The following is a 25,817-nucleotide window of genomic DNA, read 5'->3' on the forward strand; positions in this document are numbered from 1 at the left end:
GGTCTTGACCGCATTGCAGTTCCATATCACTTCGCCAAATGATTTCAGTTATTTCAAAAGGTCCTACAGCCTATAACTGCAAAAGAAACAAAACCCACAAAGACACTGACCAAGCAAATGAATATAGTAAACAATAGGATGAAAACGACAAATTATCGTCATGGTTTTTGCCACAAAACACGTTTTATTGTGTCTTGAAAGCGTATACCCTCTCGCACGCTCTCTCTCTCTTTCCAACGTACACACGTACTGTATAGTACAGACACACAAACGTCACACAGAAACGTTTTGTCAGTGCCGCTCTGATGAATTAATCAGTAAAATAGTTTAGCAACTTAAAAGATACATGGCATTCCTCACCAGCGAGGTGATAACTGTGCAGTTCTTGAGGTAGATAAACTTATAGTTTCACTATTAGTAGAGAAACTGCTGCCGTGAGAAACGCACAGATTCATGTAGGCTAATTCACAAACTGTGTTAATAACTGTATCTACTGTATTATTCTGCTATCAAGTCTCAAGCCTCCATTACTAGTTCTGAAATGACGTTTTGGAATTAGCAATGGAGGCTTGGGATGAGATGCGTAAGAAATTAGTCCCACACACAAGAGTGTTTTAAGGACAAAAACCTAACAAATGTGTTGAAATACAACATTGGAATAGTGTCTTGAGGTGTGGTAACCGTAGTATAAGCGGAATAATTGACTCCGGGCCACACATATGTGGCAATTTACATTTCTTTTTTTTTTTTTTAGGCCAAATAACCTCTAATTTGATTCAAAATATGTTGTTTGCCTTCATGGAATATAGTACACAAATCACATGGACTACTTTAATGCTTTAAATAATGCTTTATCATCCTTTTTGGACACTAAGTGGTCATTGTGAACTACTGTTGAATGGAAAGGCTACAGGAAGAATCTCTATGGAAGAAAGAAATTAATACAGGTTTTCAGGGTGAGTAAATGTCCCTTTTTTGAATTGAAATTGAATTTTTTATTAAAATTGAATTTATTGGATTATTGTCTTTCAGAAAGGCAGAGTGCAACTGTCCATCTCTGAGCTAAAAATGAAATGTGACTGGCTGGTTTCAGTCGCAGAGTCCAATGGATCTGTAAAAGGCTTGTTTAACCCTCATTGCATTTATCCACCCATTATAGATAAGAGTAATTAAAAATTATAACACTGAATTTGAGAGCGAACACATCTTGTCCCAATGCAGAGCAACAGAATGGATTCAGAGCTTGCTGTTCTTCTGGAATTGCGACACCAGTCCCACCACCTGTTCTGAGGCCTTAATGACTTTATTCTGCATGTAGGCAGTGCTGTTAGTGCTGGTCTCTTGCAAAAAGTAGCGATAATTAACCATTATGCCGCAGGAGTTGGCGATGCCTCGCGGGCTTGTGTCGGCTTGCCAATTCAGCCTCCACATGGTGGCACCGTTCTGAAGGTGGAAGTTGGCCACAGGGTTTAGGGCGTAGCCCCGTCGTTTTTCTCCATACAGGTACCAGGCACAGAGCCGCATTAGAGCAGGTTCCAGAGCATGGACCAGGCGATCGGAGCGGATCCACTCGCTGGTGCCGATGAGCCTGCGCAAGGCCTCCAGAGCTGGAGCACCGGGAGCAGCTCCTGTCACGTCCTCCACCTCCCTCCACTCCTGCTCAGAGAGGAGTTCTGTGGCGCGTCCCTCCTTCTTGTGCTGTCCGAGAGTCCCTTGTAGCCATAAGGAGAAGCCAGGGATGGGAGACAGACTAGAGAACTGGGCCATGTGGGGGAACTCACTCTGCACAGAAAGATAAACACAGACAGTTAACTCTCAAATATCTATATTTACACATGCACAAATTAATAATAAAATCATGCAAAAAATGTATAAATAATTTAATCTATACTGTCTCTTTTGATCAATTTAATGCATCATTGCTGAATAAAAGTATCCATTTCTTTCAAAAAAATAAACTTTTTAACAGTAGTATATCCTCTCTACTGATTCTTCTTTTCTCTTTATTTCCTAACCCACACACTCCATTTGTTCCAATTTAAAAACCATGTTGAACAAGTCTACAGTGTCTCTTTCTCTTCCCCCACAAGGACATAGACACACTCATTTTCTCTCCATCTTATGCCCACATTCAACCAGAAGAAAGCACCGAACAAACCAAACGTGTCAGACTGGCCCCAGAGGAGCAGAGATTTTAAGTCCTTCACATTTCAAGTCCATCACACTTCTCTCTCGCTTTCATTCTTTGCCATGCATCACTCCTTCAGACAGGCAGGAGTGAAGGAAGATTAAGCATGTCCAAGGGTCACTTTTCATTCATCAACTCAATTTACTGTAAAACAACAGTCAGCAGGTTTAAAAGCTACAGAGAACGAGAAAGAGAGAGAGAGAATAAAGAGTAAGGACAAGAAGAGAGTGAATGTAAGACAGAAAGTGAGTGCAAAAGAGACCCATGAGGATTCTGCTGAAAGACAAGCAAACCCTCCTCTTCTCCTAAATCACACCGTGACCTTTCTCCACCTCTTTTTTTTCTGTCTATCATCCATCCATCACGCCAATCGTCCCCCTTGTGGCATGGTGAGTCACCTGGATCTCAGACTCTCACACTCTTAAAAATAAAGGTTCTTTATTGGCATCTATAGCTGCTTTACCACCAGAGCCAAATCGTTCTCATTGCTTAACCATTTCATGGCCCAGTCGATACGGATAGGTTTTCATTTTCCACTGTGGGGCTGATAACGGACGCTCTTTGGAATGTAATACAATTGCATCAGTGGTTGCCTTTGGTTTACAGACGATATGAGATGTAAATAGCGACCATGTTATGGAGGATGGAGGATCATATAATTTTTATATATACTAGAACCGTTCCCAGAACCATTCAGCCCGACGGTGGAAAAGCGGCATATGGTTCCATGAAGAACCTTTAAAGGGATAGTTCACCCAAAAATGAAAATTTGATGTTTATCTGCTTACTCCCAGCGCATCCAAGATGTAGGTGACTTTGTTTCGTCAGAACACAAATAATGATTTTTAACTCCAACCGTTGCCGTCTGTCAGTCATATAATGGGAGTGAATGGGAACTTGGATCAATAAGAGTCGAAAAACCTTGCATAGACAAATCCAAATTAAACCCTGCGGCTCATGACGACACACTGATGTTCTAAGACACGAAACGATCGGTTTGTGCGAGAAACCGAACATTATTTATATAATTTTTTACCTTAAAACACCAGTCCACTCGCTTAGCACTGCTTAGGTCTGATCGTGCTCTGACAACGGCAGTGATGTCTCGCGCATATACTTGAATGAGTGCTAGACATCACTGCCGTTGTCAGAGCGCGATCAGACCTCATTAACCGAGCGCTGAACGCAGTTGGACATAGTGGTGTTTTAGAGGTAAAAAATTATATAAATACTGTTCGGTTTCTCACACAAACTGATCGTTTCGTGTCTTAGGACATCAATGTGTCGTCACGAGCTGCAGGGTTTAATTTGGATTTGCCTATGCAAGGTTTTTTGACTCTTATTGATCCAAGTTCCCATTCACTCCCATTATTTGACTGACAGACAGCGACGGTTGGAGTTAAAAATCATCATTTGTGTTCTACTGAAGAAACAAAGTCACCTACATCTTGGATGCGCTGGGGGTAAGCAGATAAACATCAAATTTTCATTTTTGGGTGAACTATCCCTTTAACATCTGTGGAACCTTTTCATACAAAAGGTTCTTAATAGTTGAAAAAAGTTCCTTTAATTAATAAAATGTTTTTCACACTGAAGCCAGGGACACACTTAACGACTGTAAGGCCTATTATGAAATTTGATACTTAGGACTGATCATGCCCAAACGTGCAGAGTCAAAGCCAGTTGGCATTCAGTTGATGTTTGTTTAAATTCTGTGTCTAAGTATTTAAATCTGCTTTAGTCGAAGGAAACCGTCTTTGTGTGTTGAGTTCAGTCTTAGATTGTTTTAGCTAGTTGTTAAGTGTGTCCCTGGCATCTTTGTTACTACTGTAAATTATGAATAGATTTTGTATGAATTATAAATATATCTGTTACACAGATTAAACATATCACCCTTTAGCCCAAGACTGGTTGCCCACTGTGTAAGCAGGGCTAGCCTGGTTAGTACCTGGATGGGAGACCTCCTGGGAAAACTAGGTTCTGCTGGAAGAGGTGTTAGTGAGGCCAGCAGGGGGTGCTACCCTGTGGTCTGTGTGGGTCCTAATGCCCCGAAGGATGGGGAACTATACGTCAAAAAGCACCTCCTTCGGATGAGACGTAAACCGAGGTCCTGACTCTCTGTGGTCATTAAAATCCCAGGAGTCTTCGAAAAGAGAGGGGTTAACCCCGACATCCTGGCCAAATTTGCCCATTGGCCTCTGTCCTATGGCCTCCGTCCATCATGGCCTCCTAAATCATCCCCATACACTGATTGCTTCATCACTTTGTCTCCTCTCCACCAATAGCTGGTGTGTGGTGGCGTTCTGGCGCAATATGGCTGCCTGCATATCCAGGTGGATGCTGCACATTGGTGGTGGTTGAGGAGATTCCCCTTCAATAGTAAAGCGCTTTGAGTGCCCAGAAAAGCGCTATATAAATGTAAGGAATTATTATTATTAAATAGATTGTTAAATCTGAGGAAAAGTTAAATCTGAATGTAGTCTGTGAGAAAACATGTTTGTCTAAAGTTTATAGACGACATATTGAATAAAAACAAGGCCGTGAGGGATAGACATACAGTCTTTACAATGGCATGCACTGTATAAAGGTCCTAGGTCATGTAATTTTCACAACTCACAACTTTTAAAAACAGTTTTATGGAGGATTTTGATTACTTAAAGTTTTTTCAGAAAGATGTTTCATCAGATGAACAATTGGATTGTTAATAACAACAGTACAATCCATTGAACGCACTGTATTCTATCTCTCACAGCCTCGTTTTCATTTGTCAAAAATTAAATATGGTGCTACCCTGACAAAGGTAAAAATAAAGGTTCCAACAGAAAGTTTTCGCAGTGATGTCAAAGAGGAACCATTTTCGTCTCCCTAAAGAACCTTTTTGTGAACAATTCTTAAAAGGTTACAGATTAGACTCAGATTTAACTTTTTCCCAAGTTCAATCACTGTCAACAATAATGACAAAGTAATTTTTGAAAAGAAAAAAAAAAGCTAAAAGCTTCTAATACTTGTTTAAACAGTGTTAAACTTGGAACATAACTGAACACATACAAACAAGAAACTGTTCTTCAGAAAATGGAAAAAAAATCTACTTATAATTTACAGTAGTAACATTAACAAGAGTAACAATGGTATTTTGCTAGAACATATGGTTGTAAGGCTCATGTGAATATCTATGGACTGAGATGGAGGGAATTCAATTCAAAGATAAACGAGCGAGCTACATTTACACACACACACACACACACACACACACACACACACACACACACTTCAAAAACAATCTAATTCAAACAAATCCAGAGCATCAACATGCACAATTTGCATAAAATAATATCTATCAGCTGTCATTTCCACTCAAATGATGCCTTCAATCTCTCATATGGGTAAATCAGCACTCAGAGAACCGCAGCCGTTCGCAGAGAGCTCTTTACTAGGGTTTACCTCTATTACACAAACAACCACCCGGCACTTTGTTTCACCAACACTCCCGCTGAAGAAAAACTCATCCAAATCTATAAACCTGAGTGCCTCTCGTTTCTTTTCCATTTAATTCCGCCTTCATCTAGTAAAGAGGCAGCTCTGTGACATGCCATGCGTCCTTCCTTCTTCATGTTATTGAGGGTGACAGCTGGAATTTTATTAGTTTTCCTGCTTTTTTCTCACTTCCAGATAGAAACATACTTATGTACAATGCCTGGCACTAGGTGACACTGTGGGACAAATATATTAACACATTATAGTATTTAGCGTTGTCAATCAATTTAATTTTTTTATTGAATTGATTACAAAATGCCAATTAATTAATTATATTAAATTGCATATTAGTATTTGTTGACAAAGATAATTTGAATACATTACATTATTGATTAACATAGGCCCCTTTCACACATTAAACCCAGTAAATTGCTGTAAAATTACCACATTGACTTCTCCGGTAAATACACCATATACTCACACATTAAACTCAATTTGCACAATTTGGAACTGCATACTAATTTTACTGTTTCTGCTATATAAAGATATGGTAAAAATTGCACCAGTAAAGACTGTAGGTGTGAGGTATTTCTTATTTTATATTGTTTTATGCATTGTATATTGTTTTTTCAGCATCTCACGCCATGAGCACCACAATTGGTACAAATGGTACATACATTGTAACTTTTAAACTCAATGTAATTAAAGGTGCCGTAGAATGGAAAATTGAATTTACCTTGGCATAGTTGAATAAAAACAGTTCAGTACATGGAAATGACATACAGTGAGTCTCAAACACCATTGTTTCTTCCTTCTTACTTAAATCTCATTTGTTTAAAAGACCTCCGAAGAACAGCGAATCTCAACATAACACAGACTGTGACGCAATAGTCTGGATCAATAATATGTACGCCCCCAACTTTTGCATATGCCAGCCCATGTTCAAGGTATTACACAAGGGCAGGATGTCTGGATTTGTGCACAGCTGAATCATCAGACTAGGTAAGCAAGCAAGGACAATAGCAAAAAAATGGCAGATGGAGCAATAATAACTGACATGACCCATGATATCATTATATTTTTAGTGATATTTGTAAATTGTCTTTCTAAATGTTTCGTTAGCATGTTGCTAATGTACTGTTAAATGTGGTTAAAGTTACCATAGTTTATTACTGTATTCACGGAGACAAGAACGTCGCTATTTTCATTTTTAAACAACTTCATTCTTTATAAATCTCTCCAACAGTGTGTAACGTTAGCTTTAGCCACGGAGCATAGCCTCAAACTATATTTCAGAATCATCAGTAAACATCCAAATAAATACTATACTTACATGATCCGATGCATGCATGCAGCATGAATGACGAACATTTTGTAAAGATCCATTTTGAGGGTTATATTAGCTGTGTGAACTCTGTTTATGCTGTTTAAGGCAGTCGCGAACTTGGGGGCGGGGAGCGCAAGATTTAAAGGGGCCGCGCGCTGAATCGGCACATATTTAATGATGCCCCAAAATAGGCAGTTAAAAAAATTAATAAAAAAAAAATCTATGGGGTATTTTGAGCTGAAACTTCACAGACACATTCAGGGGACACCTTAGACTTATATTACATCTTGTGAAAACGCATTCTAGGGCACCTTTAATAATAATATTATTAATAATATATTGAAACAATCAAAATTTATTAAATGGCAAAAAAATAAAACATACAATTTTCCCCCTCAATAACTACTGCTTATTTGAAGAAAATTCTGAAACGTCTAAAATTATTTACTAATTACTATATCAGCACTTTCAGTTTCTGTTAATAATATATTATTATTACAGTTTATTATATCCTAGCATTTATTTTTCATTTACAGAGTTTTCGACGCAATAATTCTTTAAACAGCTGTGATGAACATAACCAGCACTATCTTTTTATGATTTATTTTCTCATTCATTTGCCTACCTGCAGTTCTCGGACCACCCTCTTGATGAGGTAATTTCCAAGCTCCACCCCCTGCAGCCCAGCCTGAGTGGAGGATATGGAGTAGAAGATGGCCGCATTGATCTTGTTCACATCCTCGTCCACATCTACAGTGGCAAACTCTCTCACGATTCCCTTGGAAAATAAGAGGCACATATTAACAGACTCACAGGGAACTGACTGGAGGCGTTGGCAGATTTCTGTATATTCTGAGCACATTGTCTTTATCTTACTCCACTACTGTCTCTGAATACATTTGTCTGGTTCTGACTTCTAGCAGGTATGTTAGTGAGAAGTAATGACATTGCACACAGACACTTTCTTCATGAACCCAATATCACATTTACAGTCTATTTAAATTCTGACCATCAAGCAATCAATTATTCTTTGTGATGAATAACAAATGTGATTTCCATTTGCATTTACCTGGATGTTATTTGCTATGTCCTCAGTTAAGGCAACATGCAGCACCACTAGTGGTTCTCCAGGCATTGAGGCATGGGTGAAGGCATAACATCGACGGTATGGCCCCACTCTGCGTTTGAGATCCGTCCAGTTCCGCACAGGGTGGACCGCCTCGTACCTGTAGGATCAGGAATAAAAGGCTCAACTGGGGCGGCAAATAAAAAGGAAATGTTCATAAGTGCAAGAGAGATCTTACTGGCTGATCTTCTGAAGGATCTCGCAAGGGGACCGCCAAGTGATTCTTTCGAGCTGGAGTAACCCAACAGAGAACCATTCTGACAGAAGACTCTTCAGAGTGCTGTTCAGATCCTAACACACACAGATACACAAACACAGAAGAACAGAGATGAAGAATGTGAGAAGTGAACATGTAGTTTCATCACCAGCACATTATTATTTATATACTCATATTTTGAATTAGCTTTTATTTTCACATTTTCAGTTTTCAATTTTAGTTTAATTGTTAATACATTTTTATATGCTTTTTTTCTTCTTTTTTTCAAAAAGACTACTGTTTAGGTTTAATTTTAGGGCTTATTTTCATCTAATATTTACATTTCATTTTATTTTAATTCAGTGTTTTTTTCAATTAAAATATAATAAGTTAGGCTATAATAAATAAAAAAAATAAATACATTTTTAATCGTTTTAGTTATCCAAAATAACCCTGGACTGTCTGAACCTGAATGGAATCAAACCAAAATAATCAGACTCAAATAAAAAAAAGAATAATTTGCTTTTTAAATGTTTTTCCAGACACACAAAGTTTTCTATAGGCACAAAGTTATGCGAATTATGTTGAAATTAAAATGTATAAATGTTTTAAGCTATTTTTATTTCAGATTTTTCATTACAAATCCAACACAAACCTAAAGTTACATATGGAAATACTGAATTGAACCACCTTGAAATGCAATGTTTCCAATGCAAAACTCCCTTCTGACTGCACTCGGACCACTTATAAAAAAATAAGCTGCAAAAATGGGTCATACAGAAATCATCACAGTATTGCGAAGAGGTTATTTACATATAGTCTTAAAAGTTTAGCCGCAAAACCATCCAGTTTAATCATAAAGGTCAAAGATGGTGTTGAAAATGGTCATGCAAAACTAAACCATGTGCAAAAAACCTCAACTAATATTATAAATGGGCTTCAGGGGGAAAAAAATAATAAGCTGCAAAAGTGTAGAACACGGCTGGCTTAATATTATAATTTATGTGCAATACCCAACGATTTTCAAGAATCGTTCTCAGGACAGCTGCGCTCATAATGGCGCCTAATTATAAAGTGTGCAGCTTTCGCCGGTGGAATTAATATTTCACAGGCGCTTTTTACAGATAGTGTGAACCAACCCCACCAACTCACAGTTGCTGCCATTTCATCTGTACTGTATACAACACTTTCAGAGGAGTCTCATTTCCCTCTGTAGCTCTTAGCATCTGTTTATTTGCTCTGGTGGTGTTCTCATTAGAGCGCCGGGATCGGTGTTAGCGTCCATACGAGGACGCTGAAAGATTTCTGTGGTAAACACAGTTCCATTTGATCAAAGAGCTGTTGCTCCCCACATGAGATATGGTTCTGCACTCTCCCTCGAGGGTCAGATTTCTTTCATAATGGTGATGAGCAACACAACACGCATACAAATATCTAGATCTAGTCTCTGGCGCACTCACACAAAGCAGCTTTAAGAATTCTACGCTAGCCTGACCCACAGATGCATGCGCTTAAAAGAATTGTGGGCCTGTCAATCAAACATCAACACCGGCCGTCTGTGCGTGCTTCGCCCTCATCTATAGGTAGTACACGTAAAATCTGACCTTATTGTAGCACTTTCAGCTGAGCCCGCAAGCAAAAGATCTCAAATTATCATTTCCCAGCACGCTTTTCCCTATAAAGCCCGCTCGCTTAGATCAGCATACATAAATGTGCGCCACTAAGTGATGCATTTGTATGTAGAAAATAACCTGGGGGTGTGAAGGTGTGAAGTTGTCTGAAGCTCCCAATTGCTCAATAGCACCAAAACAATCTAACAAAGTTGGGATCGTACCGTTGCCTGAAAACAGGATGGCTGTTCCGGGAAAGCAGGCCAACAGGGACTGAACTGGAGTGGTAGTCTATGGCATTTTGCTTTTCTGTCTATCTCAGCTTTACTCAGAGTGCAATCCACAGCCTATAGCTGCCCCAGCAGTCACCGTTCCACTTAACATTAAACTCATCAAATCCTCTCTGGGCTGGGAAATTACTTCTAAGCATTTATTCGATGTTCTACCTTAAAATTCAGGGCAGCTGAAAGTATTTGCCCAAAAGAGTTTTGTATTTGCTTACACGGCCGAATTTACTTTGGGGCCAAGCGTGCATAAGTGGAATCCAACTTTGATATGTACCATTGCACTGCAGGCCACAACTATAAAAAGAGTCAAACTGTTTGGGCCATGTTATATACTTTCTTGTGTGCACAAGAGAAGGGAAGATATCTAACTTGCGCTAAACTATAAGCATCAAGGCAGATACAGAGATCACAAATTATTAATCCCACCAAAGTGTGCCAGGCTGAAACTTAAAAGGGCAGAGAACATTTGCTGCATGGAAACTGCACTGCACAAAAGAAACAAGAATGTCAAGGACGTGTCAATGACTGCACCTGAAATTGGGCTTTTGACATTCTTAGATTTTACTGACGTGAATGAAAAGTGGAAAAAGCAGGTGCAAATGGAAGAAATCATTAAAGCAATTCCTACTTGTTCACACATAAAATGTTTAACACCATGAGAATTTGAGAAAAATACCAGGTAACTCTTTAATAAAAGCCTTTCTATGTAATGCATTATAAAAGTATTTTTACTTATCCATTGTAATGCACATTATAGTGAATTGTATGGTCTCATGAATATGTAACCACAGTTATAATACTTATCCAGTCACACCTTTAGAAAGTATAATGCACTAAAACACATGCCAAACAAGCAATTTCAGATGTAACAAGGTATGTGCAGATATCATAATGCATTTTAACCTTGTTTACAATTATTTATCAAAATATATAATGCATTATATAGAACATTATGAATAACTTCATAATGCATTATACATAAAGGCTTTAAGTAAATGTTTCAAATTGTAAAATATTCTGTAAAATATATAAATGGCTTGAAGGGATAGTTCACCCAAAAATGAAAATTCTGTCATTAATTACTCACCCTCATGTCGTTCCACACCCGTAAGACCTTCGTTCATCTTTGGAACACAAATTAAGAGATTTTCGATGAAATCCGAGAGGTATATGACTCTTCCATAGACAGCAATAAAATCAACATCATCATCCAGAAAGGTACTAAAGACATCGTTAAAACCATCGACGTGACTACAGTGGTTCAACCTTAATTCTAATTATTGAATTAATCTTAACTCATTATTGGCCGGCTCCTGCATCAGCATCACAAGCATGTGTTGTGCTGCTCACGTGTGCAGCTTTGGCCAATACTGAGCCGGCATTTAGATGTAAACACTGAAGCCTTCACTGTGCTCACTGCGTCACCTGCGTAAGGATAATGACAGGAAAGAGAAGAGATTGTTGAATAAAGTCGTTATTTTTGTTTTGTGCACAAAAAGTATTTGTCGCTTCATAAAATTAAGGTTGAACCACTGCAGTCACGTCGACAGTTTTAACTATGTCTTTAGTACCGTCTATGAATGAATCATATACCTCTCGGATTTCATCAAAAATATCTTAATTTGTGTTCTGAAGATGAACGAAGGTCTTACGGGTGTGGAATGACATGAGGGTGAGTAATAAATGACAGAATTTTCATTTTTGGGTGAACTAACCTGTTAAACCTGTCTGATTTTATTTCTTCTGTGAAACACAAAAGAAGATATATTTAAAGTCAATGGGATCCAAACATTTTTGGGTGAACTACTCCTTTAATTAAAAATATATACTTAAATATATATATAAAAAAATTCACACCAAAAGTAACAATGTATATATGTTTGTATAATGTTCAGAATTTTAAGATAACATGTTGCTTAGTAAAATATGTTGAAATGGCTTATAGAAATGTTAGAATGTTAATCAAATTGATATTAGTTATTGCAGTTCCAGCCAAATAATTTTCTTTCCAGTACATCACTAATGCTTTGAATACAAGCATTTTTTAAATGCTTCAGAGAGCAGACCTCTCCTGCTACAGTATATAATATAAACCTCTAATATAAATCTCAAAACTAATGGACTGAGGAAATGTAAATGGCTTACTGACAAGGCACCCAATGTAACTTTAAATCACTAATATTGCAGAGGGCATGTCAGTGCAGCCTTCCTAAATTGCTCTGTGGAAACCATTGCAAGAAGCTTACTTAGAGTCCAATATAATGCAGACTTGGAGGAGCTCTGCAGGACACCTGTTTGAGTCCAGACAGACTACATCTGTTTATTGATTATATATCAAGAGATGCACCTGCCCAGAGATTTGAACTGACATTTCTTTGGGATCCTGATAATTCTGCTTGAGAGAGTTTGGGATGTGTGATTAAAGTTTACTGCAAAGCTCAGCATCTTAGCTGTTCTCTGTCTGGACCGATTATTGTCATTTTAACGCATTTTGCTCTTCAGCACTCAGGCTGGTAGGAGGTGAGCTAAATCAGTGCTCACAGTTTTCGGATCTAGTTTTTACTCTCTTTGAATCAGAGGTGTTGTAGTCATTTATAATTTAAGGTACAGAAGTATAAAAGCTGCTTATTTTTACAACAATCTTCACTGTAAAACCTAACGCTCAAAATAATTAATTGTTTTGAGTAGGACAAACTTAAATTAAACAAATTAGTTCAGTCTAATTAACTTTTATGCATATTTAGCACTTTCTTTTTCTTTCCAGTTCACAGAACTGATATATTTTAAGTAAACTGAACTGTTTCATTGTTTTGAGTTTTACGAACACATTTCTTTGAATTTAGACGAACTTAAGTTTAACTAAAACTGGGCAGGGATTTCTGTTCCCAGCATGTTTTGCCCATGGCACTTGAAAGGGAGAGTAAATGCTAAAATTAAGTGTTATATAATTTTTTTGTGTGTGTGTGTGTGTGTGTGTGTGTGTAAGATTAATGTTAAGTGGGAGATTTAGTAGTTATTAATGTTTTATTATGCTAATTTAGAATAATTTCTGTTAAAGTGGGTTTTTGGAGAGTTACCATCATGCTGACAAGTGGTGCATGAGTCTTGGTTTGTTAAATGTTTTATATTTTAGCAAGTTAGCATTTTCTGTTATCTAGTTATTGCTAGCTAGTTTCCAGTAATAAAAATGTTTATGTTGAGATTACATGATAATTTTAAGTTAAACACATGATTTAGTTTACTCAAATATTATTTCAATTTAAGAACAATTAAAATGTATGAGTTCAAAATAAAAATCTGCCAGTTCTGCTTACTTAAGCTTTGAATTTCTTACAATTAAAATTTTTGATTCCTGAATATTCATTTGAAGTAGTGAGAATGTTGAAGAAATGTCAGAAAAAAAGACGCTTTGCAATGTTGTACTTCATTCCAGTCCATGTACAAATAATATCCAATGTATTTTTTTTTTTACAGCTTTATGAACACATGTTACTGAAAACTGCGCTGTTCACAGGGCAATTCATAAAGCTTGTCTGAGTGTGCAACAGTAACTAATATTAGCAATGGCTCAACTGATGGATAGTTTGGGTAGCAGATAACCTCCTTACCCTGCATCTGGCTGCCATTTCACCTCACTGTCACTAACTCAGACATATTAATGACACAGAATCTTTTCTGATAGGGCCCAGTGGGCTGGAGGTGTGCCAGACGGTTTCTCTGAAGCATTCCTTAGGGATATACTGTAATGCAATATTATTATGGAGAGAGAGAAGCAGGGGAAGCCACCGCTGAGAGCTGTGAACACTCACTAACAGGTAAAAAGGCTTTTAAATGAAGTGCAGAATACGCAATGAATGATCATGTGACCAAATTATTGCTTGGCTGAATGTCAGCTTAACATCAATTGTGCTTTCAGAAAGTATTCAGCTTTCATTGATTATTTATTTCCCACTCTTTAGTACTGCAAAGTCAAATTACAAAGTATTCAAATAGAAATTTTATTAGGTAAGTCTTTATAATGTCCTCTCTATTCTCTAATAAGTGAATACTGTGTGGAATAGCAAACTACCATATTACCCTTTTTATTTCTGAAGTATATAGAACAAATTAAACAGAAGAAATATTAAATTTTTTCACTAAAAAAATCTGACTAATAATAACTTTTTTTATTTTTATTTCCAAGATAACAACTGAACTAAACATGCACCTAATGCTGTAATCTCATGAGGCAACAATGAAACAGAAATATTGTTGCATACATTTTTAAAAAAATAAAGGTTCTTAATTGACACCTATTGTTCGATGAAGAACCTCTAACATTAATGGAAACTTTCCATTTAACAAAAGATTCTTTATAGTGAAAAGGTTCTTAAAATGAACTCTGATGTGACAGCACTAGTTCAGAACCCTGGTGTGCACCAAACATGTGGATCGAGACTCCTGGACTCTCGGTCTGCTTCCAAACAAACTCTGGTTTGGTTTGACAGAAATGTGAACGCAACACAGACCAAATACAGGACTTTTTTTGGATTGGACTTAAAAATGACAGTGTGAACACTAAGCGAACCAGGACTAAATGTATTATTTTCTTTTTTGGTAACGGGGACCAAAAGAGCCAAGATAACCAAACTACAAGTGTGAACACACCCCAAGAACTGTTCACTGGAAGGTTTCTTGAGGAACCAAAATGGTTCTTCTATGGCATTACAGCAAAAAAAAAAAAAAAAAAAAACCTTTATTTTTAGTGATACTGGGTACTTTTTCACATACTACTTTTAGTAAATAGTAGCCAGGGATTAAGTAGTAACCTTTAATTAGCAGTACACCAATATTCTTTTCTGAACATTAATTGAAAAATCACCTCATGCATTCAGTTCTCATGTTTTTCAATCCACCTGTGTTCAATTCCACAATAAATGCTGGCTTTCTGAAGTCTCATTACTAAAACATCAGATCAGATCATCCCTGCTGCCATGAAGACCAAAGAGCTGCCCATGAAACTTTGAGATAACGTTAGGGAAAAAAAGAAAGAAAAACACTTGAGAAGGCTATAAAAAGATTGGCAAAGCTTCAAACTTTCCAAGAATCACTATGAGGTCCTTTGTAACAAAACGGCGGAAAAACATTGGAGTTGAGATTGGACTGCTTCAAAAAAAGCATCAGGACAAGGTGCTGTGCAAGTGACCCAGAGGCAGTCTACAAAACTAAGAGTATTGCACATCTCTTTGGATGAAATGTGGAAACTGTCCAGACTTCAATGATTTCTTTGCACTTCACAAAGATGCTCACTTTTGAAAAAGACACACGGTGTCACAACTGAAGTTTGCTAGGAACCACTATACAAAACCTGAAATATTTTGGCAGAATTATCCTTTTTTGATTTTTAGTCTGGTAAGACTTGCTTGGCCTCAAAACACTCATATCAAATGAAGCCCATAACATTCAGAAAACCTCATAGAGCTTATTCAAAGTAGACGCCGTAATTAATTTTCCACAAATGAAAGTGAGGCAGTCTTATGTCAGATATAATTTTCACAGCATGTTTTCCAGAGTTTTTTTATTACCTGGGAAAAGTCATATTTTCAATGTTCTATCAGCTGAAAGACTGACACAACAGTACATTAAATGCACAGACTGTGTTTATTTTACTCACAGCCTCATTTTCACTCTTAAAATTACAAAAGGCATCTACCCAGACAAAGGGCCATATGCTGTGTAAAGCATGGCAGTGTCATTCTGTGGGTGTTGCCATCAAGGGCATTACAGATGAGGCCAAATACAGACAAATCTTTGAGGAGAAAAGTGGTCAATCTGCCAATGTTGTGTTCTTGGAATAAAAAATAATTTTTCAACAGATAAATGACCCAAAGGACAAGGAATACATAAAAAGGAGGTTTGTATTTGGAATGGCCAAACCAGAGCCCAGACTTGAATTCTAATGAATAGCTTATTCTCAAGTATGACCAAGCCCAAACGGATTATTTTCACATTTTCTACATTGATTTTGAGGGAAAAGATCTCTGAAATTCTTTCCGAAAGGATTTTAAATCATGGTAAATGTGTGAAATTGAACTGAAAGCATTCTTGCCAGTAGCTGAAAGCATAATTAAATTAGACACAAACATGCAAGGGGATTTGTTGAATTTTAAGAATGACAAGTCTTCTGATACTGCAGAATTCTGCAGGAGAAAAAAATGGATAAAAATTCCTAAAAGTTCAAGCTAAAAACATTCTTGGTTTCTAAACAAATTAATTCAAAAATCTTTATCTTCCCTAACGGATGATAACTTTTATCAATTTGACTAAATTTGGAGGAGCTATAACAGGAACAAAATGTTGGGCACAGTAGACTATCACTTGTGTACAACAGTCATGTGTCCATGTGACGTTGTGGCTTAAATTAAAACAGCATTCCATAAATTCAAATGTATATTTGGCACCAAAACATTACAAACTATGTCACAGCTGAAGCCTGTGACGTTCACAAATGTGGGACAAAGGTCATCTGGCTCCAAACACTACCAGCCATGTGAAATCAGAGACCACCAGGATCTAAAGTAGGGGAAAGGGCAAATCACAAGTTTGCATGCCATGTCATAACCAACGCCATTTTTAGGAATGCAGTTTTCACTGACACCATCTGAAAAGCCAAAAGGTCATTCCATGACATGGGTACCTGCCTACACAGTGTAAATCAAAAAGACAATGATAATATTTCTCTGTACATACTGTATATATCACATTTTCAATAATCAGTTATTTAAAATCATGGTAACAGAGTTAAAGTGAAATAAAAAAATGTTAATATTATGGTAAAAAAGGTTGAGATGTAACCCGGGACACAATAACATGAGCATGTCATCATATACATGAACACACACACACACACACACACACACACACACACACACATATATTATATATAGAGTACACATATACATATATGTGTGTGTGTGTGTGTGTGTGTATGTATGTGTGTGTTTTCTTTTATTGTATATATACACACAGTGTTGGGGGCAACGCATTACAAGTAATGAGAGTTATGTAATCAGCTTACTTTTTCAAGTAATTTTGAGTTACTTTTTCAAATAAGTAAGGCAAGTTACTTTGTTTTCCCATTTATTGAGTGAAATTGGGAGTAAGGTGCAGAGTTTGTGTGTGCTGGAAAAGTGAAATGATCATCAAAAGTGAAACTTTTTGTGGTGTGAAAGGGACTTTACATTTGCCAAAATAGAACTTTTGTTTTTAATTGTTTATCAAAAGTAACATAATGCATTACTTTCCATAAAAAGTAACAATTAGTTACTTTTTAAGGAGTAACGGTATTGTAACGCATTACTTTTAAAAGTAACTTTCCCAACACTGTATAAAGGACACAAACTCCACCTTTTCTTCTTGGAATGACCCCAAAAACAATTACATTTAATATCTACATATCATAAAACAATGAAATTATTATTGAATTTACCCTCATGTGTGGGCTGTCACAAATTTTTGAGGATGCGAACTCGATGAGATCTGCCCTGAGATCCACCAGAAACTTCACACCGCCCTGAACCTTGCTGATGTGCGTGAGCAGCTGACGGTATCGAGGTGTTAAACTGTACCGTAACCTGTCCTCCACCTGCAGGATAGTGGCCACATCCCGCCCCTGAGTGTCCAGCATTTTCGCGGCCAGATCCGAAGCCCATCTGTGATCTACCCCGAAATCATGAGACAACTTCTCGAGAAACTCCAGTCTTTGCTCTTTCTCTAAACTCTTGTAGAAGTGCATAAACTCCAGACTGTTGGATTCAGGTGGAGGTGGAGATTTCTCTCTCATCTCATAGGTGGGCAATGGAACCACTGTCTTTTTTAGGATCTCCTCCATGCTATTGTGCTCTGCGATAGAAGTGCATGGATACATGTTTCTGAACTCCCACGCTCTGAGTCCCTGGACCGTTTTTATTACAGCTCTGTGTCGATAAGACTTTAGCAAAGAGCGCGCGGCTGTAGATAAGTGGAAAGGTGTCATTGCTCGCCTGACAAATACGCACCAAAATAAACCTAGTATACACTGTTGAAATGCACATCTACTTCCGGGATCTCTTAAAGGAACCGCGCACAGTTGTATGTCAAATGCATGACAGTCATACAAACTCACAAATCTGAACTAAGCTTAAAAAAAGGCGTTATAAAAAATTAATACAGTAGTAACCAGGGGATTAAATTGGGATTTTGAAGAATAAGGAACCTTGTTCCCCAGCTATAATTTTAGTAAAAGTAAAAATAAAAGTAAAACAAAAATAAGTAAATAAATAAATGAATAAACAAATAAAATATTCTATAAAGTCTTTATCTAGAGTTTAGATTTATGTTCAGGAAATGTATGCAAATTAATGTGTATTTGTGTAAGAAAAATATCAATATTTAAAACCTTATAAAGTAAAATAACTAGCTTCCGCCATACCGCCTTCCGTATTCATCTTACAAAAAAGTTTTGTAAGAATACGGAATGCGTAGGATGTACAGTAGCATAAGCATTTTGAACTGCAAGAGGCGATATACTTTCTTTGTAAATACGGAATGCGTTCTGGCGGAAGCTAGTTATTTTACTCTATAACGTGTTAAATATGGATATTTTTCTTACAAAAATGCATCACTTCGCTTCAGAAGGCCTTTATTAACCCCCCGGAGCCATGTGGAGTAAGTTTATGATGGATGGATGCATTTAAATTAGATTTAAACAATAAGACTAAATGTGTTGAGATATACAGTGGCAAGAAAAAGTATGTGAACCACTTGCAGAATCTCTGAAAATGAGAGATCATACAAAATGCATGTTATTTTTTGTTTAGTACTGTCCTGAGTAAGATATTTTACATAAAAGATCTTTGCATTTAGTTCACAAGACAAAACAATAGCTGAATTTATTCAAATAACCCCATTCATAAGTATGTGAACCATTGATTCTCAATACTGTGTGTCATTACCTGGATGATCCACAACTGTTTTTGTGTTTTGTGATGGTTGTTCATGTTTGTTGGTTTGTTGGTTTGTTCTGAGCAGTTAAACTGAGCTCTGTTCTTCAGAAAATTCCTCCAGCTCCTGCACATTCTTCAGTTTTCAAGCATTTTTGCATATTTTAACCCTTTCCAGCAGTGACTGATTGATTTTGAGATCCGTCTTTTCACACTGAAGACAACTGAGGGACTCAAACACAACTATTAAAAAAGGTTCAAACATTCACTGATGCTCCAGAAGGAAACACGATGCACTTTTGAATTCAACTATCAAGGTAAATTGTACTTAATTTTTTTTCCAGGAAACATGCAATTATCTTCTGTTGCTTCCGAAGGGCAGTACTAAATGTAAAACAACGATATTTAAACAAAATAAGAAAAATTGTGACATGTTCAAAAGTTTTCACACCCCAACTCTTAATGCGTCGTGTTTCATTGTGGAGCATCAGTGAATGTTTGAACCTTTTTTAATAGTTGTGTTTGAGTCCCTCAATTGTCCTCAGTGTGAAAACACGGATCTCAAAATCATTCAATCACTGCTGGAAAGGGTTCAAATATGCAAAAATGCTTGAAAACTGAAGAATGTGCAGGAGCTGGAGGATTTTTCTGAAGAACAGAGCTCAGTTTAACTGCTCAGAACAAACAAGAGACTCATGAACAACCATCACAAAACACAAAAACAGTCATGGATCATCCAGGTAACCACACACAGTATTGAGAATCAATGGTTCACATACTTATGAATGGGGTTATTTTAATAAATCCAGCAATTGTTTTGTCTTGTGAACTAAATGCAAACATCTTTTATGTAAAATATCTTACTCAAGACAGTACTAAACAAAAACAAAAAAACAAAACAAAAAAAAATAACATGCATTTTGTATTATCTCTCTTATTTCATTAAAATTATTCACATTTTCACAGATTCTGCAAGTGGTTCACATACTTTTTCTTGCCACTGTATAACAATAATTAGTTTTCTGTCTATAAATATATCAATATAACAGCTGTTCCCTTGCCTATTAAAACAAGTACATATTAAAGTATAATATAAATACTTTAAAGTATAATATAAAATATTAAATATTCTACAAAATAAAACCGAGGGTAACGCGGTTATAACGCAATTGACAGGCAATTTTCTCACGATTTACAAATAGTTGCAAACATTTGGGATATTGTAAATATTTAAGTGAACAAAATATATAACACTGGCCTAGTGGTTTGGGATATTTTACTGCAAAATTCTTACATATTGCACCTTTAAGTGTGGTTACAGTGACAGGAGAATAACCTTGGCGTGTTAGCCAATCAGAAAACGTAGAGACTGCTCTCTGACAAAATCAACCAATGGCGTGAATTCGAGGCGGGAATACATTTGGAAAGTATTTTTTCTCAATTCCATTTGGTGTCGCTAGTGTGCAAACGCGTTCAGCAGATTTTTATTGTAGAGTCCGAGACATTTCAAACTCGCATGCGATTTTATTACCCATTTTAAATTATTATTTGTTGAACCACCAGGTAATTTCACTATCACAATTTAAACATATCATAAAGGGGATTATAAAATACTCACGACACCAAACACCAAATCAGTGCATCGTCCGTATGATTAAGAACCACGCGGATTCATAACAACTGCACAGTATACGGATTTACTGGTATTACTTTAATGTTTATTGACTTGATTCGCATGGCAGAGCAAGTTTTGGCATGCTAATTCCATTAGTGAATTTATTTTTTGTGCAGTTCGTGAACCTATTAAGACACCTGCTTTGCTTTCAGTGATATTGTAAAGTTGTTTAATTGCTTGGTATCAGCTTTTAGGAATGGCAGAAGACTCTTGCTCTGTGAAAGAGATGGAAACAGAGTTGAAAGATAATCCATGCTCGAGTGAAGATGCATTTGCGTGAGTACAGCTGTTACTGAAATTACAACAAACCACTAGGCCCTTTATACATCACAAACAAATGTTGCACTGCTTGTCCAATCACATGACATCCTCAAACACTTGTCCAAATGTTCTGTAGATAAGAGAAGCTCTTGTTTTTGATAGTTTTACTGTCCTTGACTTACATCCTGTAATTGTGCTCATGCTGGCACACACTGCATTCAAATTCACACATCACCTCTAATGCATCTCTGAGTTTTGTATATGAGTATACAAGTAGGCTAAATATTTGTTATTCAACTGAGAATAAGCACGATTTAATGGCAACACAAACAACAGCTGCACATTATTATACACAGCGCTGCACTTTGCAGCAGGAAACGCCTTTCGTGTTACTGTGAAAGATGGAGACAAATTGAGCCTCCCAAACAAATGATGTGCACCAGAAATCGTAAATCTAACCAAGTGTGAACTGAGTGCCACAGAGCTTGCATTCATTATTCAGAGAGTTGTACTTCATCTTCTTTATGAATAAATTATTTTACTTTGATATCTAATGCATTATATGGGCACGCTAACGCCGGGGACGTCCATCCGTCTCTGGCATTTGTAATTAATCTGATGAAAGACTTGGACACCTGTAAGTGTTGCTGACAGCAGCCTGTTGTGACGAAGCCTGCTGGCAGACTGTCAAACACTCCAGTGAAGGGAGAAGTTTATTTTTAAATAGATAATATGGATTCAGATCTCATGAGCACTAATGGCCTTTTTATGCCCCCCCGTCTCATCAATTCCCACCCCTCCTTCTTTTCTCATGTATGTTTGTCTTTTGTCTCATATTCTTCTCATCGTCCTCTCCTCTCTCTTTTTGTTTCTCCGCAGAGTAAACCCAAAGAAAAAGAAATCAAAGGCCAAAGGAAAGCTGAAGTCTCAGCATGAAGGGAAGGAGAAAACGCACAGGAAGGTAGTTCTTCAATGTCACCATTAATTTTCTTTCGTCATGCCCCTGGGATTGTCTCTTCAAAGTCCAGCTTAATTAAGAGGCCCTGCTAGCTTTGCTGTAAAGGAATATTTATGCAGTCATATCATTCAGAGCTTTCACCGGTTTCCACAGGTTACAGAGACCCAAATATAACAAGAACAGACTGCTACACAGAGCATAACCTAAAAGCATTTAGTCAGCGAGCAATCGAGTCTCTGATTTGGATGACAGATTCATAGGTTAAGAAAACCAAGATATAACAAGAATTGACTGTTACGCAGAGCAAAGCAAACAATGCAATTTTCCCTCTTCAGGGCGGTTGCACCAAACCACTCATTATCTGTGAACGATAGTAATAGTATTTTGCCATTATGCAAGTCTGTTCTCTAATGCAACCTACTTCCAGCTATGCAGATATTTTTGTAGTGGAATATGATTCTCCTTGACAGCTTCGGGCGCCAGTTTGGCCTCAAGTGATCTAGATGGCTTTCCCTGATAGCAGGTTGTAAGCCATTGATTAGACTGGGCTTCCCTGTGGGGCGTCAAACCCACAAATAGCCCTTCTTTCCCTCTGCACCTTTACATTAGCATAATGCAGCTTCTTGAGCTTCTTCATCTCTTTGATATTTCCATATATTGCGTCTTCTTTATTTATTGCCTGCCACCTTAATACAGTGTTTTACTGGTACCTGCACAGTGGAATGAGATGGAATTATAAAGGAATGTCCTTGTCAAGTCAATAAGTAGGTTGCTTGGAACTTATTTTTGATTTTTATTACTCCATTTAGTATATATATATATATATATATATATATATATATATATATATATATATATATATATATATATATATATATATATCTCACAGAAGTGAGTACACCTACACTCTTTTCATGTGACAACACTGAAGAAAGGACATTTTGTTACAATGTAAAGTAGTGAGTGTACAGCTTGTATAACTAGGGGTGTAACGATACGCTCAGGTCACGATACGATACGTATCTCGATACGGAGTTCACGATACGATACGTATCACGATATTTTGAACAAAATGAAACTGAAATTCAAACAAGATTTATTAAAAAAACATGAACAAATTTCAATAATTTTCCTTGTTGTACATACAAGATCACATTTCAATAAAATAAATAAATATAAAATTTTAATAAAAACCTTCTGTATTCAAATTAACAGTTGAATAGGGCTGTCTGTCACTGAAAAAAAATGTTAAATTTAACATGAACTTAGAATTATGAATAGGGGCCGTTCACATGTCGCGTCTAAAAACGCGTGGAAGGCGCGGCCGCACCGCTTCTCCTTTCCAAAGCGCTTGCGCTCCCGTGGCGTCGGTCGTTGCTATGCAACCATGAACTGAGCTCTCCAAGAGGATCAGGATGTTTCTGCAAAGGATAAATGATTTCTAGCCCTTGCATTAGTTTTACGACGAGATATATTGATGGAGATAAGATATAAAAAACACCATGTACAGCTATGATCAGCTGTTCGGCTGAGCTTTTGATGTTTTGTTACGGAAAGGCCATAGCTGATCGGTTGATTCTTGTCACACGACCTGCGGTGCGCTTGCGGCATTCTGAGAAGTTGAGAATTGCATACGCGTCGCGACCGCGTTGATCCCATTATGAGCGCGCCTGCCGCGCGGCTACATTTGAAAATAATAACTGACTTGCACGCGGAAAAGACGCAATATGTGAACGGCCCCACAGAACTTCTTAAAGCAAAGCATCGCAAGCGTCTTTTGCTTTTCTGTGAGCACAGCTGGTGCTGTGCACTGCGGTGAAAGAAAGCCACGACTTTTCTCACGCGACCATGCAAGAGACTGACATGAGAAACGTTTAAACCTGCTTGCAAGATTCAATGTGTGCCCGAAACACTTACTGAACTAGAGAGCTGATTGAGACACACCATCTACGATAAATCGTTACACCCTAATACTTATAGTAATTTAAAAATGTGGTAGCATTGGATCTGGACAGGAAGGATAACTCTGGGAGTTGGAAGGGGTGTGTTGCGATTCTGCCTTCTCACATCGCGATACAGGTTCGTGGACCTGCGTATCGCGATTTCGGTTTCATATCGCATATCGTTACAGCCCTATGTATAACAGTGTAAGTTTGCTGTCCCCTCAAAATAACTCAACACACAGCCATTAATGTCTAAACCGCTGGCCACAAAAGTGAGTACACCCCTAAGTGAAAATGTCCAAATTGGGCCCAATTAGCCATTTTCTCTCCCTGGTGTCATGTGACTCGTTAGTGATACATATTGAGTATTGAGTATTCGGACGTAAGCGCTACACTGTGTCAACTGTGTAGGAGACTGACATTGAAGAGAAGAGATTGGTTAATAAAGTGGTTATTTTTGTTTTATTTTTGCGCACAAAAAGTATTCTCATCGCTTTATAACATTATGGTTAAACCACTGTAGTCACATTGACTATTTTAACGATGTCTTTACTACTTTTCTGGACCTTTAATGTGGTCATTTCAATGCTTTATATGGGAGATAAAACAAAAAACCCTCAGATTTCATCAAAAATACCTTCATTTGTGTTCTGAAGATGAACGAAGGTATGACGGATTTGAAACGACATGAGGGTGAGTACTTAATGACAGAAATTTCATTTTTGGGTGAACTAACCCTTGAAGACTGCTAAAAATTAAGCTTTGCTATCGCAGTAATAAACTATAAAACAGTAAAACATAATAAAATGGGAAAACAGGTATTTTAAATTGTAATAATATTTGACTTTATTACTGTTTTTACTGTTGCCTTGCAGCCTTGGTGAGCATAAGGGGCTTATTTCAAAAATTGTGTGTGTGTGTATTTAAATTATTAGTGTAATGAATAAATATTTAGTACTTCTGTTATTTTAAATCTATAGTTGCATTGAACCCTGCTGTTTAACTGAGCATTGGTATTGAAGCGATGAATGCAGTAGTGCCACCATAATGGGGAAAAGCAAAATGAAAGTTACCATCAGCTAGTTGTCATGTTTTTGTTTTATTTTTTTCAATATTTCAGATGAAAACACCTAAAGAGGAGAGCATGGACTTTGAAGACAGAAGGTACACTGAGACCACTGTGTCACAAATGAGGGTATTTTTAGTAGCTAGTACTGCACATGTAGTATCAGAGATCCAGACTTTTGATTTAGAGAAATGGCATCAGCAGCCAGCAGCTGCACTTGGAAATGAGTTTTAATCCATTTACGATTCAAATATGCAATCATACTTTTTTTTCTTTCCTTTAGAGTTGATGAAAATTAATTCTGATGATTTGAAAGTGCGCAGTTCTGGACAATATCCATTCCGATTTTCTCGCTACATTGGCTGTCTTTCAGGAAATTAATTTATTTATTGGAAAGAAAGCTGTGGCGTGTCAGAAAAGTAATAAGTGAAAAGCATTCAGATCAGACTGGGGGGGGGTGGGGGTGCATAGATTAAGCCTGAGGCGTAAGTCTGAGAAAGCAAACATAACACAAAGTTATATTAACATGAAGTTATATTTCATATACAGGTATAATTTAATATGTAAGATTTTCATATATAAAAGTTAGACCATCTCAAATCTCTCGTTGACTGTTTCTGTCTCACGATAAGAACAGTGTCTCTAATCAGGGACTTTGACAATCAGACTCCTTGTAAATCAAGTCCTGCTGGTGATTGCAGGTGGGAGGTTGATTTACACAACAGAGGTCAGACTTAAAAACTGCT

The 25,817-nt window shown here is 37.2% G+C and overlaps 2 protein-coding genes across 3 annotated transcripts in view; one reads left to right on the top strand and one right to left on the bottom strand.

The window, feature by feature from the left end:
• Nucleotides 1–967: 967 nt before the first annotated feature.
• On the bottom strand, nt 968–18,290 carry mlycd (malonyl-CoA decarboxylase). Its single transcript, XM_048168533.1, has 5 exons — nt 17,677–18,290; nt 8,294–8,406; nt 8,059–8,215; nt 7,615–7,767; nt 968–1,782 (listed from the first exon to the last, which is right to left on the bottom strand). The coding sequence occupies exons 1-5, from the start codon at nt 18,220–18,222 to the stop codon at nt 1,237–1,239; spliced, it is 1,515 nt and encodes a 504-aa protein (XP_048024490.1). The 5' UTR covers nt 18,223–18,290; the 3' UTR covers nt 968–1,236.
• A 2,282-nt stretch (nt 18,291–20,572) lies between these two features.
• Nucleotides 20,573–25,817, top strand: part of zgc:173742 (DNA topoisomerase I, mitochondrial) — a 35,685-nt gene continuing 30,440 nt past the window's right edge. The window contains exons 1-4 of one of the 2 annotated variants that reach the window (XM_048167761.1): nt 20,573–20,731; nt 21,031–21,119; nt 21,984–22,065; nt 25,126–25,169. In XM_048167761.1, the coding sequence (XP_048023718.1) occupies nt 21,040–21,119; nt 21,984–22,065; nt 25,126–25,169 (206 nt within the window). In that variant the 5' untranslated portion in view covers nt 20,573–20,731; nt 21,031–21,039. Of the gene's footprint in view, nt 20,872–21,030; nt 21,120–21,983; nt 22,066–25,125; nt 25,170–25,817 lie in introns of both variants that reach the window. The other variant, XM_048167760.1, reaches the window with a different exon arrangement.

This window comes from Megalobrama amblycephala, linkage group LG19 (assembly GCF_018812025.1).
Source record: "Megalobrama amblycephala isolate DHTTF-2021 linkage group LG19, ASM1881202v1, whole genome shotgun sequence".
Classification (NCBI taxonomy): domain Eukaryota; kingdom Metazoa; phylum Chordata; class Actinopteri; order Cypriniformes; family Xenocyprididae; genus Megalobrama; species Megalobrama amblycephala.

Bases quoted from the DNA above. Each gene is read 5' to 3' on its own strand.
- mlycd (XM_048168533.1), bottom strand. From the start codon at position 18,222: ATGACACCTTTCCACTTATCTACAGCCGCGCGCTCTTTGCTAAAGTCT. The intron at 8,407-17,676 runs GTAAATTCAATA...TGTGTGTGTTAG, and splicing joins GTGACAGCCCACACATGAGG to GATCTGAACAGCACTCTGAA. The intron at 1,783-7,614 runs GTAGGCAAATGA...CTTTCTGTGCAG, and splicing joins GGGTGGTCCGAGAACTGCAG to AGTGAGTTCCCCCACATGGC.